At 39.2% G+C, this 17,529-nt stretch overlaps 1 protein-coding gene across 2 annotated transcripts; it reads right to left on the bottom strand.

Annotated features, from left to right (window-relative positions):
• Positions 1-1,300: 1,300 nt before the first annotated feature.
• Positions 1,301-16,665, bottom strand: LOC129863526 (PHD finger protein 10-like). Of its 2 annotated transcripts, XM_055935575.1 has the most exons (12): positions 16,466-16,658; positions 12,675-12,781; positions 12,231-12,361; positions 11,887-11,970; positions 11,612-11,736; positions 8,182-8,331; positions 7,363-7,472; positions 7,118-7,262; positions 6,798-6,941; positions 2,539-2,647; positions 2,150-2,338; positions 1,301-1,571 (listed from the first exon to the last, which is right to left on the bottom strand). In XM_055935575.1, the coding sequence occupies exons 1-12, from the start codon at positions 16,532-16,534 to the stop codon at positions 1,477-1,479; spliced, it is 1,458 nt and encodes a 485-aa protein (XP_055791550.1). In that variant the 5' UTR covers positions 16,535-16,658; the 3' UTR covers positions 1,301-1,476. The 2 variants fall into 2 exon arrangements, with proteins under 2 accessions (XP_055791550.1, XP_055791557.1); XM_055935582.1 differs by lacking the exon at positions 8,182-8,331 and having other exon boundaries at positions 16,466-16,665.
• Between the last annotated feature and the right edge of the window lie 864 nt (positions 16,666-17,529).

Here is a 17,529-nt window from a genome sequence, read left to right as displayed (position 1 = left end):
CATCTTCTCCCCAGAACATTGTCTCACTGGTTAGGAACACATCTTCTCCCCAGAACATTGTCTCACTGGTTAGGAACACATCTTCTCCCCAGAACATTGTCTCACTGGTTAGGAACACATCTTCTCCCCAGAATACTGTCTCACTGGTTAGGAACACATCTTCTCCCCAGAATATTGTCTCACTGGTTAGGAACACATCTTCTCCCCAGAATATTGTCTCACTGGTTAGGAACACATCTTCTCCCCAGAATATTGTCTCACTGGTTAGGAACACATCTTCTTCCCAGAATATTGGTTTGTTGTGTTCCCGAACATCGAAGCAACATTATTATTTCCTAAATACAAAGCGCAAACTGGTACAACTTCTGGTGCAAACCTTCAAGAGCAAGAATCTTTCACGCTATTGAATATGGTATTTGTTCACTATACAGCATCTTCATTCCAACCAGGGATATTGACAGAGAGCAAAGATGACTCAACCAAAACCTTTTGGTTTCCATCTAGTGGTCATTAAGGCTAAAGCACAGCAAGTTCTTACTGCTCTCCAGGTTTAGACCAGCATGCCTAAAATGGCATTCCTCTTCTTGCCCAGATGATAGAAAGTATCTAATTTCAACTGTTGGCTCATATACATTGCAAATAAGAGTGCAATTGATACAAGTTGACAACAGAACAAGCCAGGCTTCAGTTGTTGAACGTTGATATGTTAACTGAATGGGCTCCTAAAAAAAAGAAAAAAACAACTGTGGTTGTTGAGTGGAACACTGACCTTTCTATGCCATGCGGCGAGCGTTCACACGCGTATCGTTAGTGTCTTGCTGCTGCTTCCAACTGCCTATTGTACTCCACACTCTCACCTATCAGATGACAGGGAGCTGCGTACGTCTCTCTCTTAGTGTAGTCTACCTGGTCGCCACGTGGCAGCTGCTATAAGACTTCACACCAGGGCCCAAAGGGACCATAAGAGGCAAACTGATCTCTTTGGCTCTCACCTGAACAGAGCTGTTAAGATGCTACACAAGGCCACCTCTCCAAGTGACTAATTGGTCACACTTAAGCCAGTCCTTACGCATGAGCAGCTATTGTGGTGCCTGCTGTATGTGTGGATGTATTGACTGTGTTCTTAGACATGTCACAACAACAACATGTGGTTGATTTAGAGTTCTTTTGTAACTTATCAGAGAGGAATAGGCAGTATTAGGTGGCACCACTTTGATGAGAAGTTATTGGGGCACAATGGTAGGAAGGGCATTTTAGGGACATCATCTGTGTTTTAATTAAACTTCAGGGCAGTCATGGGTTAAATAATTTAAACATTTACTGGCAAAAAATGTTTTACTTCAGTGGCAATGACATTTCAAATATAATTAAGACAAAGGAAATCCATATATATACACAGGATTACAAAACTTAATCTTAACACATTCTAAAGTACAAAAAGTATCAAAACAGTTAGCTTATTGATTTGATCACATTCTATTTATATGCAGATTTAGACTTTTGTTTTTTTCTTCCTCTTTTCTTCTTGGGGGTTGAGGACTCCTTGTTGCAACACTCACAAACCCAGCAACCTGAGGAAAAAAACGATGTGGACCAGCTGTAATACGTAACATCAACCCAAAGGCTAGAAAACAGACTGCATTGTGGGATCCATCAGACTAAAAGGCATTTAAGACCAGCACTTTCTGACATTTGATTTCAACATTTCTAAAGCATTTTGACCAGATTCCGAACATGAACTTTCTGGTGTTTCATTTGCAGCAACGCTAATTATAGCAAGTTGAGGTAACACACAACCCTTCTTGACTGCACAAAAAAAAATCTTAAATGCCAGTCTTGGAAAACTCTAAAAACAGATTTCTAATTTAGCATTATTCACCAAGTTCAGATGGCTATACAAATTAATGTTATTTTCACATAAAACCAGAAATTCAAATCACCCCAAAACTCCAAAAAAGACTACATTAGCTACAATGAGAGAGAAAGACAGAGATTTTTTTTATACCCTCCCCCTTCCATCCTTCCAGTAATCACTGATCTAATACATATTGATAGGCGTAAGCAACAATTCCATCACAAAGGTTTCACCAAGGAAAGAAGGAATGATACATCCTTAAAGTATTTGAACAGACCCAGAGCGAGAGCTCACCTAGAGGGATGGAGTCCAGGCCCACGCAGAAGGAGTGGAAGCCCCGGTCACACGTGTCACAGAACATCATGTCCTCCTCGTGGTGGGGATGCTTACACACCGTGCACGTCTTACACTCCATGCACTGCCACGGGTAGGTCTTAATCAGACCCACCAGCTCCTCACTCATGTCCAGGCATGATGGGTGAGCTGGGACGGACACAAACACACACACACAGACAAACGCTCACACCACAGCACTTCTCCAAAACACACTGTATAATTCCAATTTGTGATCCCAACAATTCAGATTAAGTTCTGTTGCTCATATCTTAGCGGCGTTATGGTCATTATGAACAAGCCTGTGCAATTTGTCAGTTTTAATAAAAAAAACAAGCAGTTCCACTTACCACTGTTCTTGCACTGTGAGCAGTGAATGAGAGCTTCTGGCTTTCCTTCTTTGTTGGACTCCTTACCCTTCTGGCAAATGCCACAAATAGCATTGGGCATGACCTTAGGCTGCAAGGACAGAACAATGCTATCATGTTTAGCAACAAGGCCTAGTGCACCATGTGACACAGGGCTTCTGGGCAACACACATTATACAAGGTGTTAAATCCTAAAAGGCCTGATAGGAGGTATATATTAATTTACTCACAATAGATCCAATCTTGTTAGGTGCTTCTTACTTCACAACCCCAAAGAAGAATGACTAGGAAAAGCATTGTCATTTTTAAGAACCTCCCACAAACCCTTTCTAGTCATGGGGAATGGGAGTCTATGATTCTCAGATCTCAAAATCTCCAAAAGGCAAACACCAAGAGGTCAAGCTGATTTAAGATCCATTTGGATGTGCCACGGTGTCCCCCACAGCTGCTCATAACAGGTTAAACAGTTGAATGTCCCTCCGGTAGACGCAGAGCTGTTTCCACACATTGTGTGGTCCCACATTTATAAAAAGGTAGTTAGCCAAAGTGATTTCTGACGGGAGGAAAACTCTTTCCCTGCAGGTATTTCATTACATGACCTCATTACAGTCTCTGTGCTGCTAACACAATCAAAACATCTCTGTAGTCTATTTGTTTGAAATTTTTATTTCAATGGTGAACTGTGTCTAAAGACTGACATAAAGGGTTTTCCTACATAAAGAGTATTGGATTAGATAAGAACAGTAAAAGCCTTTCTAAAACAAACAACGAAACCTGTGGGAGGGTGAACCGGAGGTTAGAGACACACAGTTGAATTAATAAAAGGACAGCTAATTTAGCTGGCACCCTTTCCACAGAAAGAGGGGTGCCAGCTAAACTAGGAGAAATATTTATCCAAAGGAAGGTATGACACCTTTGCCATTACACTCAAATAAAAAATGTAAGACATGACATTCTAAGAGAGAAATGTACAAGTCACGAACAAATTGAACACAAACTGTACCTACTTAGGCAGACAGTCTGCACAAATATTGGGAATGACAAGTGTGCAATCAGTTAGGAGGATATAGCCCATGAGTATGAAGTAGGTTTCTATGTGTACGTGGAAATATAATCAGATTTCAAAATGTCAAACGTTTGGTGTTGCCATCCTGAAATGTTTCCTTTGACTGGTGCAAAACAAGAAGAAAAGGCTACATATTTTCTGTTAGGCTTCAGATGGCTACCCCTGCAGTGTAGTGCCAACTAAGGATATTCATATCATCATCAGTATGAAAAGAATACATTTTTTGTACAGCTCCTGAACTCTTAACTTGCATTAAAATTATAATAAAGTCAACTTTAAGGCCATGTTATCTATAGCTAGGTAATTATTCTGCAAGTACTGTATTGACTTTAGGCTTAAATTCAATGAGCGCCGATATTAGAAAGTTAGTGATAAATTCCGAACACATCTAAGATATATAGTTTATTTGTACGCATTACATACCAACAATAAATGAAAAGTAAGTAGTGAAACATTTTTAAACTTCTAAAGTTTGGTTTATACTCAAAGTAAATGATTCAAATTCCCTTTGGAAACATGCTGATTGGAAAGTTAATAGACAAATCAATCCCTGTGGAAAGTTATGAACACTCCACAGCAATCAATGACCAATGATCAAATCCGGATGTAGTGTAGTAATACCAGTCATGCCACATTTGGGCTTACTGCTCTTGCTGTCATTTTTAGCAAACTAACTTTTATTAATGTCTCATGTAGCCTTGCAGTAAGACAGAGCGTAAATTGCCAGAAGGTTGATCATGTTGATCCCAGAAAAGCCATACTCCTAACTGAACACAACAATAACTTTCAGAGGCAATCAAAAGTTTTTAAAAAAAAGCCAACATAGAGAAAGTGTATTAACAGGCCTCTGGCACAGTAACATTGTGTTTTCCAGTCTCAAACAAAGAACAGTATGTAAGGTTATTTCAAACAACCGTAGAATACGGCATTAAAAGTATTGACAACTTGAAATATAAAACGTTCAAAACACTCAAGTATTACCGTAGTTGAAGTGCTACTACTAAATCAAATGGATGCATCTTATAAAGTCTGTATCATAACAAGAAATACTGTATGTTGTTTAAAAACAATTAATCTAGCAGCCAAATATATCTGCTCACATGTCTCAAAGGGATAGTTCATCCAAATGACATATTGGTTTCCTTACCCTGTAAACAGTCTATGGACAAGGTATGACAACAATCCATGCTTTGGTTTGGTTTCCAAAGGAACCGTTTCCAAATGCTAGAGTTTTAACATTTGTAACACAAAGTTGCTTCAAGTCATGGGACTGATTTTAGCATTTTTTCACACATCACGCCCAAATCATCCAAAAGTATCAGAAATGTATTGTGAAGTTCCATGAAGTCACTTATAAATTATTTGAACATGAAAAAGCTAATAAAATCGGTCCCATGACTTTAAATGGATATGTGCCACAAATGCTAAAATCTGGAAACAATACCATGGAAACTAAACCAAAGCACGGATTGCTGTCATACCTTGTCCATATACTGCTTACAGGGTAAGGAAACCAATGTCATTTTGTAATTTGGGTGAACTATCCCTTTAATTAGTATGTTGCCAAGTAGACAAAAAAGAGGTATATTAAGACATTCAAAGAATACGGTGAAAAATGTACAAGTCTTCAGGACCAATCGAAAGTGCTGTGAAGAAAAAGTTCCAGATGTGAAAGAACTACTCCAAACTGTTATTGCTTATAAAGTCTGATATGGAACCATCAGTGTTTCAACCAATGATGTATATAGACCCTGGATTGCTGATGCTATGTTTTGGCCAATGAGAGGCTTTGAAGTCACCAGTCAACCATATTGGCACTGCCCAGAAGAAGCAGTCTTCCATAGGAATTCCACAGTATTTCAATTAAAATGTTTCAAGGACAAAATTACATGTAAATATGTTGTTGTTGTAGTAGCAGGGACAGTAACAGTACTTTCGCAAAATAATACCTTAAAGCTAGAATCCTTAGTAGATACATCAATTTTGGGATTTAAATTAATGATCTATACCCATTGATTCTTGAAGAATATAATTTATAAATGCCTCATGAGCTTAGTTCAACTGTTTTACACCATCAATACCCAAAATAGAAGATTGTTTTACTCCACTGTTTGTAAACAAAGTAAATTGTAAACAAAGTAACTGTGACCAAGAGACTGAAAAACAGCTTCTATCTCAAGGCCTTTAGAAAGTTAAAAAGCCATCACTAGCCGGGTACCACCCGGTTACTCAATCCTGCACCTTAGAGGATCCTGCCCTATAAACATAGACATGGAATCCCTGGTCACTTTAATAATGTTTACATACTGTATTCTATTCAATCAAGTTTATTTTATTTAGCCCTTCGTACATCAGCTAATATCTCGAAGTGCTGTACATAGACCCAGCCTAAAACCCCAAACAGCTAGAATGCAGGTGTAGAAGCACATTCTATTCTACTGTATCAATGCCACTCCGACATTGCTTGTCGTAATATGTATATATTTCTTAATTCCATTATTTTACTTTTAGATGTGTGTATTGTTAATTATTACAGCATTGTTGGAGTTAGGAACACAAGCATTTCGCTACTCCTGCAATAACATCTGCTAAATATGTGTATGTGACCAATACAATTTGACTTGAACACTGTATAGCCTCAAAATGGTTAAAACTATACGTTTGGTATAATGGATGGTCAGTCCTTGCCATCCATAGTTCTGTCTATGAATTTGAGAGTGGTTACATTTCTCCAGGCCCATCCCTCAGATTTTTACCAAAACAGAGACGGGGTGTATGTTTATTTATTGTTTCAATTAAGGATTCTAGCTTTAAGGACAATGTTTTTATACTTATTTTTATGTTAAGTCATCTAGTGTATAGACTGTATATAAATCATTGGTTTTAACCATATGGTTGATCTAGAACCATCAGTATTTTAACCATATGATTGATATGGAACCATCAGTAGCAAACTGGACCAAGTGAAAGAGGGAAAGCAGAACAAGTCCACAGACTTGAGTGTTGCCCCAAATAAGAACTATTGCCACCTGGTGGAGTGTATGTGTGAGGAGTGATAGGGCCAGAAAAACAAAGGAGAGTCTCTCTATTGAAAGTGCTGAAGAAGCTGGAAGGGGTAGTAAAGAAGGGGAAAGGGAAGTGCTATTGGAGAAAGTCAGGGACTTTTTTCTTCTACCTTGTACCCAGGGACAGATTTGTGTTGGTTGGGGCGTGGGGTGGCATCTTTAGCCGGGGTGGCAGTCCTGTCCTTGGCCTTGCCCTTTGACTGCACTCCACTGTCCTGACTGTCCCCATCTGAGGTGTTTCCAGATGAGCTGTCCTGTAGACACAATTCAGTTCTTACTATTCCAAGCAAGCTGCAAAAGAGCTTACATTGAATCAACTTACAGAGCATCTCTAGGCATTTACTGTTAATACAATACAACATGTCTTCGCATCTCTAGCTCTGAAATCAAGTGAATTGTGTAAAACCAGTTCAAGGATCCAGTTCCTTACTGAATTTTTCTTGCCCTCTTCTCCCTTGTTGTCATCTGCATCGTCCGAGTCCCCATCACTGTCCAGGGCAGGCAGCTCCGGGTCCAGGGGGGGCTCAAACAGGGCTGTGTTCAGGGGCAAGTAGCGCAGCTCGTTGGGAGAGTACCTGTATCAAACACAGGAACATCAATTTATCAGCTACTCAAATATCTTTAGAGGTCAGGACCTGCATTCATGAGACTAGTTTTTTGGTTAGTGAACCTTACCTTTTGTAGTAGTCCTGGAACTGCCCAGGGATGAGGGCCACTGGATAGGGTCCAGTCTTAGTTCTCTCTGGAGGAAGGACTTTATACCTCCCTTGGGGTACTTGGATAATCTGTTAGAAAGTTAGTTGAAACTTTTACTCCTTCAATTGCACGTTCAACTCCACATAGATAATACAGTTTATGAATGTACCGATCAACACTGAGTGTACAAAACATTAGGAACACCTTCCTAATATTGAGTTACACCCCCTTTTCCCCTCAGAACAGTCTCAATCTGTCGGGCATGGACTCCACAAACTGTCGAAAATGTTCCACAGAGTTACCGGCCCATGTTGACTCCAATGATTCCCACAGTTGTGTCAAGTTGGTAGGATGTCCTTTGGGTGGTGGACCATTCTTGAAACACACGGGAAACTGTTGAGTGTGAAAAATCCAGCAGCATTGCAGTTGACACAAACCAGTGTGCCTGGTACCTGCTACCATACCCCGTTCAAAGGCTCTTAAATATTTTGTCTAGTCCATTCACCCTCTGAATGGCACACATACACAATCCATGTCTCAATTGTGTCAAGGCTTAAAAATCCTTCTTCAACATGTCTCCTCCCCTTCATCTGCACTGATTGAAGTGGATTTAACAAGTGACAACAATAAGGGATTATAGCTTTCACCTGGATTCACCTGGTTAGTCTATGTCCGGGAAAGAGCAAGTGTTCCTAATGCCTTGTACACTCAGTGGATCTACTCAAGCATGGCAAGTGAGTTCTTATAAACACAAAAGACTAATGGAGCTATATGTCTTTTTTCAAGGAATTAACGTACGTGTGTCTGAAGGTCAAAATAGGCCCTTCTCTCTTCCATCCTTTCCCTGTTGAAGTTACTGTTGAACTCAGCAGCTTTCTTGGCAGCTTTCTGTATGTACTCTGGCACTTTACTGGCTTCAACCTTCTGAGGCTTTTGTTGCTGCATTTTCTAGGAGATACATTTTTTTGAATAAAAACTTACCAACAACATATTGAATAACCATGTCAACTTTAAATGAAAATACAGTTCAGGCATTTGGGGTCACTTAGAAATGTCCTTGTTTTTGGTCACATTAGATGTCGAGAGTCTATATACCAGCATTCCCCATGTGGGGGGGCTGGCAGCCCTAGCTCACTGTTTGGGAGACAGAGATACTAACGAATATCCACCAACAAACTTTATTCTAGAGCTGGCTGAATATGTTTTGACGTATAACTATTTCAGGTTTGATGATGAATACTACCTCCAAACGAATGGAACATCGATGGGCTCCACATTCGCTCCGAGCTATGCTAACCTTTATGTGGGTCTTTTTGAATGTTTTGTTAATAATGAAAACAAAAATCCATCTTTGAATAAAGTCCTGAAGTGGTATCGATATATTGAAAACATTTTTTGCATATAGGAAGGAACGGAAAAAGAGCTGTCAGACTTTATGGTACTACTCAATGACATTGACCCCAATCTCAAATTCACTACTGAATGGGACACTCAACGTGTTCATTACCTCGATACGTGGATTGAGAAATCAAATGGAACCCTGTTTACAACTCTGTATAGAAAAGAAACGGACAGCAATACTCTATTACAGGGTGACAGCTTCCATCCTGAGCCATTAAAGAGGACTTCCAACAAGACAGTTTTTCAGACTGCGCCGTGTATACCACTCCACAGAGGATTATCTAGAAAAAGCAGCGGAGATGCACGTTAGGTTTCTAAGAGGCTATTCGTGTGTCCACACAGTGTGTGGATGAAGCTCTTAATTTGGCATTGGGAAAAACACCAGATGAACTGCTACAAAAAAGACCCGCTAAAGAACACTCCGTAATGTTCACAACAACATACTTTGAACTCGTGAAAAGTGGAAGATGCGGTCAAAAAACACTGGCATATTTTATCACCGGACCCAGTTTTGGCGGCTGAATTTAAAAATCCACCACTTATTGTGTATAGGAGAGGTCGCAATTTACACGATAAATTGGTTCATACCAACTGCCACCAAAAAAGAAAATCAGCCAGGTTATTTTACACCCTCTTCCAAATGGTAGCTATAAATGCAGGGGATGCGCACAGTGCAACAATATAATTAAGTGTGAATATTCCTGCCACCCACATACAGGAAAACAGTTCCAAATAAATTACATTATTAGGTCCTCCACCACCCATGTTATTTACATTATTAAATGTCCATGTGGGCTGTGCTATGTAGGTAAAACCTCTCGTTCTCTCAAACAGAGAATATGTGAATATAAAGTTCAATTAGGAGAAACGACAGGGATTATCCAGTCGCAGTACATTTTAATGACCTAAAACATGACATTTCTACCTTTAGATTTGAGGCATAGAGAAAGTTAAGATATCAGACATGGGAGGTGATATAAATAATACTCTGAGCAAAAGAGAATGTTTTGTGATTTTCACCCTCCAGACATTATTTCCTAAAGGTCTTAATGATGAAATGCCTACGTATGTTATGTTGTAAATTTGAACATGAATTATGCCCCTATTTCAGATTACTCTGATGTTTTTCGTACGATGTACCCAATGATTAATGGAAACTTGCTCAGTAGGTCTTTGTCCTCATTGTGGTTTAACAGACGTGTTTAATAAGTCTTATTTACCCACTTTATTTTAATATTTATGAAATGCATATTGTTATATTTGGTAGCACTTATTTGTTTTCCTTCGCCTCCAACCCCTTTCGTTGCGTGGAACGGATGTGGGTGGGGCTAGGTCTACATAAGGGTGGAATTGTTTTTTAACTCACAAAAGCTGACGAAGGCCGTTACGTAAGCTTTTTAAAGATCAGTGATACTATCAAGAGCTGTGTGCAGTTTCCTTTTTCCCTCATCTTGTTTTTGAAAGAAAAGCTCATTTTTTGTCCATTAAAATAGCATCAAATTGATCAGAAATACAGTGTAGACATTGTCAATGTTGTAAATGACTATTGTAGCTGGAAACGGCTGATTTTTTAATGGAATATCTACATAAGCCCATTATCAGCAACCATCACCCTTGGCAGCTTCATTAAATAGTACCCGCAAAATACCAATCTCAACATCAACAGTGAAGAGGCGACTCCGGGATGCTGTCCTTCTAGGCAGAGTTCCTCTGTCCAGTGTCTGTGTTCTTTTGCACATCTTATTCTTTTCTTTTTATTGGCCAGTCTTAGATTTGGCTTTTTCTTTGCAACTCTGTCTAGAAGGCCAGCACCCCAGAGTCGCCTCTTCACTGTTGACGTTGAGATTGGTGATTTGCGGGTACTATTTAATGAAGCTGCCAGTTGAGGACTTGTGAGGCATCTGTTTTTCAAACTAGACACTCTAATGTACTTGTCCTCTTGCTCAGTTGTGCACCGGGGCCTCCCACTCCTCTTTCTATTCTGGTTAGAGCCAGTTTGCGCTGTTCTGTGAAGGGAATATTACACAGCGTTGTACGAGATCTTCAGTTTCTTGGCAATTTCTCGCATGGAATAGCCTTCATCTCTCAGAACAAGAATAGACTGACGAGTTTCAGAAGAAAGTTATTGGTTTCTGGCCATTTTAAGCCTGTAATGGAACACACAAATGCTGATGCTCCAGATACTCAACTAGTCTAAAGAAGGACAGTTTTATTGCTTCATTAATCATGACAACAGTCTTCAGCTGTGCTAACATAATTGCAAAAGGGTTTTCTAATGATCAATTAGCGTTTTAAAATGATAAACTTGGATTAGCTAACACAACGTGCCATTGGAACACAGGAGTGATGGTTGCTGATAATGGGCCTCTGTACACCTATGTAGATAAAAATTCCATAAAAATAAAAAAAATCTGCCATTTCCAGCTACAATATCCATTTACAACATGAACAATGTCTACACTGTATTTCTGATCAATTTGATGTTATTTTAATGGACAAAAAAAAGCTTTTCTTTCAAAAACAAGGACATTTCTAAGTGACCCCAAACTTTTGAACGGTAGAGTATACAAAAAATAAATTGGACTTGAGTTCCCCAAATATTATTTATTTATTTTTATATAAAAAAATATTTGGGGAACTCAAGTCAAGACTTCTGTAACAAGATCTAGAAATCAGCAAACACAAAGCTAACTTCGCATCAATTAAAATGTGTCAATGTTGCTGAGCATACTAACTTTAGTAATACTCACTGAACTGAGAGTACTAACGTTAGTGGTACTCTGAACAGAGTACTAACATAGTGATACTCTCTGAACAGAGTGCTTACAGAGTACTCTTCTGTTATCCTCTGGCGCTCCCTCTCTTGGAGGATGACAGAATACTCAGCATGTTTTCCTGGGTACTCCTTGATCATCAAATCAATAACTTCATCACTTCGTAAAGCAGTCAAGCCTGGAAAACAATATTCACAATTAATTATTGTATCCACGAGTAGCCTAATTCCCCAAAACAACTCTTGGGAAGGCTTGAGGCCCTGGTGGTTTATGCTGAACTCTAAGCTCTTCCTGATTATGCAACAATTCCATGTTTTTCACTTCTCACCCAAGGTGCACTGTGTCTCTGTGATGACATTTTGCTCCCTCAGATATAGCTTCTCCTTGTGGGAGAGGTCTCTCCTTTCCAAATCTAAAAGAAGAATTTATTGATTGATTGAGTTGATTAGGTAATTAAAAGTAGTAGACTGCTCCAGCCAGAGACAACATTAATGATTGAGGATAAAAACAAATCAAACCTGGAGGCTTATTTCCATTGAGATAAGGCGTGGTTAGTCAGAGATTGACCAGTATGATCTACAGATAGGCTATAACAAGACTATTAGCCTAATCATCAAATTGACACGCAATGATCCTACTACACCATACAAGCCGAACATTCAGTCACATTACCTGGATATTTTCGCTTAAATGAAGTGACTCCCAGATATTCACTGACTTGTTCTTGTAACATATAGTACTCCCCACTACCGTCTGATGGCCACCTGTACTCGGTCAGATTTTCTGCTGAGAAGTATGTGGGCCTGGGGAAACACATATGACTGAAAGGTTAAGAGCAGGGTAGAAGTATTAAGCCTGTTTGAAAGACGGACTAAATGTTATTGGACACGTAGGCTGCGTTTAGACAAGCAGCCCAATTATGATATTTTTGACCAAGCAGATCTGATGTGAAATTATCTGATTTGTCAAAAGACCAATTAGTGGAAAAAATATCAGAATTGCGTTGCCTGTGTAAACGCAGCCTAAGTGTTTGTAATGGGGATTGGACATGGTCTATTAGGAAGTAGTGATGAAAATATTTCAAACTACGCCTTCAGATACAAACTGACCACATACCCAAGTTCCTGGCAGGAGGTGTCACAACTTCTGGAACTGTCACCTGAACCCATGCGCTGTCTTTTTGGAGCTTGACTGCCATCATTGGACACTTCCTCGATGTCATCCTAAAATGATAGCCAATACAGTTAGGATACACAAAACACCTGAACTATTACTACTTGTTAAAGTTAATAGTTTTCTCCAAAAATAATGTTTTTGGGACGTTTTCAGATCTCAAGGGGTGAGTTAATTTCCTCTGTTGTGTCGATCCAGCAAGCACCATTCCCCCTCTCATTAGATAAAGCTGGCCTAGAGGTAGCCTGATTGCCTTCCACTGTGTACAGCAAAAGGCATGCACACTCACATAGAAACCCCTAAACATCGCTTGTTTGTCACAAATGTTGAATAAAATTATATTTCAACTTACTCTGCCGATTGTCCATGGTCCATTGTCCAAGACAAAATATCCACAGGAAATCATTATTAAACGAATTCAAAATGCGAGTTTGTGGCAAACAAGATTTGTTTGCTTATGACACAATGCACAAGATGGAAGTACATGCACGCGACAAATGCATACTAACCGAAGTATTGGAGGTGTTTACATGGTTTTGCTTATGTGCCATGGCACAAAGTCAGGTAAATAACACTTTCCTGCGGATATTTTGTCTCTAATTTCGACCAAATGAAGTACCAACAGCACTGGAAGAGTAAATTCAAATGTACTTGTATTAAACATTCTGCATTGTAACCCCATCCCTGGGTCTCTCCTATTTTCAGTTCACTACAGCTAACGTTAGCTGCAAAAAACACTCAAACGGGACTGTTTTATCTCCATCTCTTCATTCAAAGACTCAATCATGGACACTCTGACAGTTGTAGTTCGTTCACGTGATGTATTGTTCTCCCTACCTTCTTGCCCTTGCTGTTGTCTGTGCCCAATAATGTTTCTACCATGTTTTGTGTTGCTACCATGCTGTGTTGTCATGTGTTGCTGCCATGCTATGTTGTTGTCTTATGTCTCTTTATGTAGTGGTGTGGTGTCTCGTCGTGATGTGTGTTTTGTCCTATATATTTAATCCCAGCCCCCGTCAGCGCAGGAGGACTTTTGCTTTTTGGTAGGTCGTCATTGTAAGTAATCATTTGTTCTTAACTGACTTGTCTAGTTAAATAAAAAATAAAGGACACTTCAAGTTTTTGCTGCGTTTTGTTTCAGACTGTATACCAATACTTGTTATCACAACCTGATTTAGGCATTCCTAGAGGCAAAACAGAGAGGATTGGATTTGGACTGTGGTCTAACAACACATGCACGATGTAAACAAAAACAATGAACAGAGGTAAAGACAGTTTCAGGTTGGATATTCGCCAGATATTCGCCTGTAGTTTTCCTTACGTCCACCAACAGCAGTTAGGGACCATCAACATAGTGACAAATCACATTTTTCAAATTTCAATAGCTCTTTAACCATTACTCCTAAAAAAACTTTCAAAACTAGTTGTAGCTAACGCGATGGCATAGACACACAATCTGATTTACGTCTCGCACCATTTAAAATTATTTATTTACATTTTTGAATTTCAATAGCTCATTGGTCATATGACCTACTGACTTCAAACAAGGTTCAGAATGTCCACTGACTACCCTTCTATATTACGCACCCTTTAGCTTGTCCATTTTCATCTCACAAGATTTTACATACATTTTTCCAAATGTAAAACTTCAATAGCTCCATGGTCATGTGACCTACTGACTTCAAACAAGTTTCAGAGTGTCCACTCAGTGGGCCTACACATTGCACACCCTTTAGTTTGTCCATTTTCATCTCACGATTTTACATGAATTTTAAAAATTTTAACATGTCAATAGCTCCTTGGTCATGTGACCTTATGATCTCAAAAAAGGTTTGGAATGTCCACTGACTATGCCTTCATAATCGCACACTTTGATGTTTGTCTACTTTCATCTCATGCTATTAAGACTTAAATCTGTAAGCCTGAGACCCACACTCAGAAGTAATTTGGAGAAAAAGAGTGTATCTGACTGATAGAGTAGTTAACAGTGATTACTATTATCTGTCTGACCCCCTTGTACCCTCAAACCCTTCCAGGACATTACAATCTCACAACGCAGGACATTTGATGGTCCCTAGACTCCTTTCTAACAGTCCTCAAGCTTCAATAGGATAGTCAATGACTGTGTAACGGTTGAAATTCAGAGTTAACATTATCATTTTAGTAAGTTTTATGGTCGGGCATAAAATGTTGTCTCCAGTTTCTTGCTTTCTCAGGTCCTGCTGAGTGGACGGTATTCATGCCTTTTCAGTCTCGCTCCAGTCAGGTGTCATTATGTTATAAGCACCACCCCAACCCACTCCCATTTCATAACACCCTCTCACCTTCTATCATTTGTCTACACTCCAAGAACCATGAGAGCCCTCTAGCTGTAGACACCCCAAGAACCATGACAACTGAGATTCCCATATCCACAGCCTTCTTAGCTTGTAGGTCTAAAAGCATTATTGTCCTTACTTTGTTGAAATATCAAAGACTAAGCTTATTGTGTGACTCTGGTAAGTCATTTCAAAAATGTATACTAGTAACTAGTTTTGTTTATTTTGACTATGCAGCATAAAAATCTTCATGGGAGCTGAAAAACACTTTCACAGCTGTATGTTAATAAAGAAATACTACAGCTCAGTGCAATGGTAAATGTTAAGTCAGCTGTGTGATATGGACAGTAGAGGGGGATGCTGTTGTACTGACAGTAGAGTCATCACTATTTTCAGTACTTTTCTTTTGATGAGGTCAGAGCACTGGAGAATAACTTGGTTCTGGTCCAGATGTACCGGACTCATTTGCCTAAGGGTGGCCTCTAAAATAGAAAATAAAGTTATGTTTGCTTGTACACTGGTCATCCTTATGCACTCCATGCAATACTTGCTGTTGTTTGTAATAGTTATTGTCATGTTTTTGTCCACATTTGTTTGGAAATACGTATATTACACCGAGTGATTTTACAGTACACAAACAAGAGTGTGCAATATAGAAGGGTAGTCAGTGTACATTATGCACCTTGTTTGAAGTCAGTAGGTCACATGACCAAGGAGCTATTGACATTTTTAATTTGGAGAAATTCATGTAAAATCATGTGAGATGAAAATGGACAAACTAGAGGGTGTGCAATATAGAAGGGTAGTCAGTGGACATTCTGAACCTTGTTTGAGTCAAGTACGTCACATGACTAAGGAGCTATTGAAATTCAAAAATGTTAATATATAACTAATTCAACTAGGAATACAGAATGCTGCTCACATTTCCACATGTTTATTAGCTTTGGAAAGCGAATTAATGTCCAAATCGTGAAAATAATTCCTGTGCAATGTGCGCAATTTTTTCAACATCATGACACTTATTTGGAGGTTTGAAAGCACGAATATCCAACTTGAAACTGTCTTTACCACAGTAAACAATGATACGCGGACACTACTAAACAGCTAACGTTACCGTAGTTAACTGCCTAGATGCTATGCTAGCTAACTAACTTCAAGTAACGTTATGGATGGCTGGCTAGCTAGTAACGTAAACTGTCTAGTCGACGACACAAAAGTTAGAACACATCGACCCACAACAGCTAGATTGCTATCAGTTGTATTTAACTACGGCAGTAGGTTGAATTAAACAGTTGTGTTGTCAGCTAACTAACGTTAACTACCTTAGCCTGTTGTGTCTTCAACACAATATGTATGTGGCCAGCAATGTGTAACGTTATACTAGTATTTCTGATCCGATATCTTTGCCAAGTTTACCTTTACAGACTGAGCTCCCGGGGTTGCAGGGTTGCTATCGCAAGGTCTGGTTGGGAGAACAGTAGCCATGTTTAGCGGTTACTGTGCTGCTAGCTTCAGAGATGCACACTAGGATAATAATGTTACCGACTGGAAACAGAGACAAGGAACAAATCTTCAAGTGGCGGTAAAGCAAGTCTTTGGATGGGGAATACATGTTTGCCAACATTGGCTACGTCGTACAAATTCATGAAAATAAAATGTTGCTTTTAGGTGTTCATTTAAGGGTTCGGCACAAGGTTTGCAGTGTGGTTGAGGTTATGTTTAAAATATGAATTTGAGAAAATAAATTGTATTAATTAGCGGGGTTATCCATAATTATGACTTGATGATTTGGTAACTAGTGACAACCAAGTATGGGTAACGGCACACGCGGAAAGTGAGCGTGGCGAAATAAGTGGGTGCATCATCAGCGCTCTGTGATTGGTTAAAAGGTTGTGATTGACTCAAGTTGTGTTTTTTGTTTTATTAGTCAGGATGCACATGGTATACACGTCCAACGAAATGCTTAACTTGCAGGTTCCTTCTCGACAATGCAAAAAAAAAAAAAAGATAATATGAACAAAGTAAATGGCTCAGTAGAATAGAATAAACATTTTAGCATAAGTATAATACAGGAAGGCACAATTTATAGTCCAATATTAACACGTGTTTTGGGGAAGGGGGATTGGGTGGCAAGTGTTTTTTAAATTGTGCAGTATTTAGCAATCATAACACTCCTGTAGCAGCAGTTGTGATGTGTAGCATGAGTGTATACATGTGTGTGTTTGGTAAAACACTTAAATGGTTCCAATCGTTTTTTCACCATTCATTTTCCCTAAAGGGGATTTTAGAACTACTTCAGAAAAGGTCTGTTTCATCAATGCTAGAAAAAGTACTCAATTGTCAGAGTCAAAGTAAAGGAGTACAAATGTGCATAACAAGTCACATAAGTTGTATGGACTCACTGTGTGCAATAAGTGTTTAACATGATTTTTGAATGACTACCTCATCTCTGTACCCCACATACAGATAATTGTAAGGTC

The sequence above is a fragment of the Salvelinus fontinalis genome, chromosome 1, assembly GCF_029448725.1.
Source record: "Salvelinus fontinalis isolate EN_2023a chromosome 1, ASM2944872v1, whole genome shotgun sequence".
NCBI lineage: Eukaryota > Metazoa > Chordata > Actinopteri > Salmoniformes > Salmonidae > Salvelinus > Salvelinus fontinalis.
This window is presented reverse-complemented; position numbering and strand designations above follow the sequence as displayed.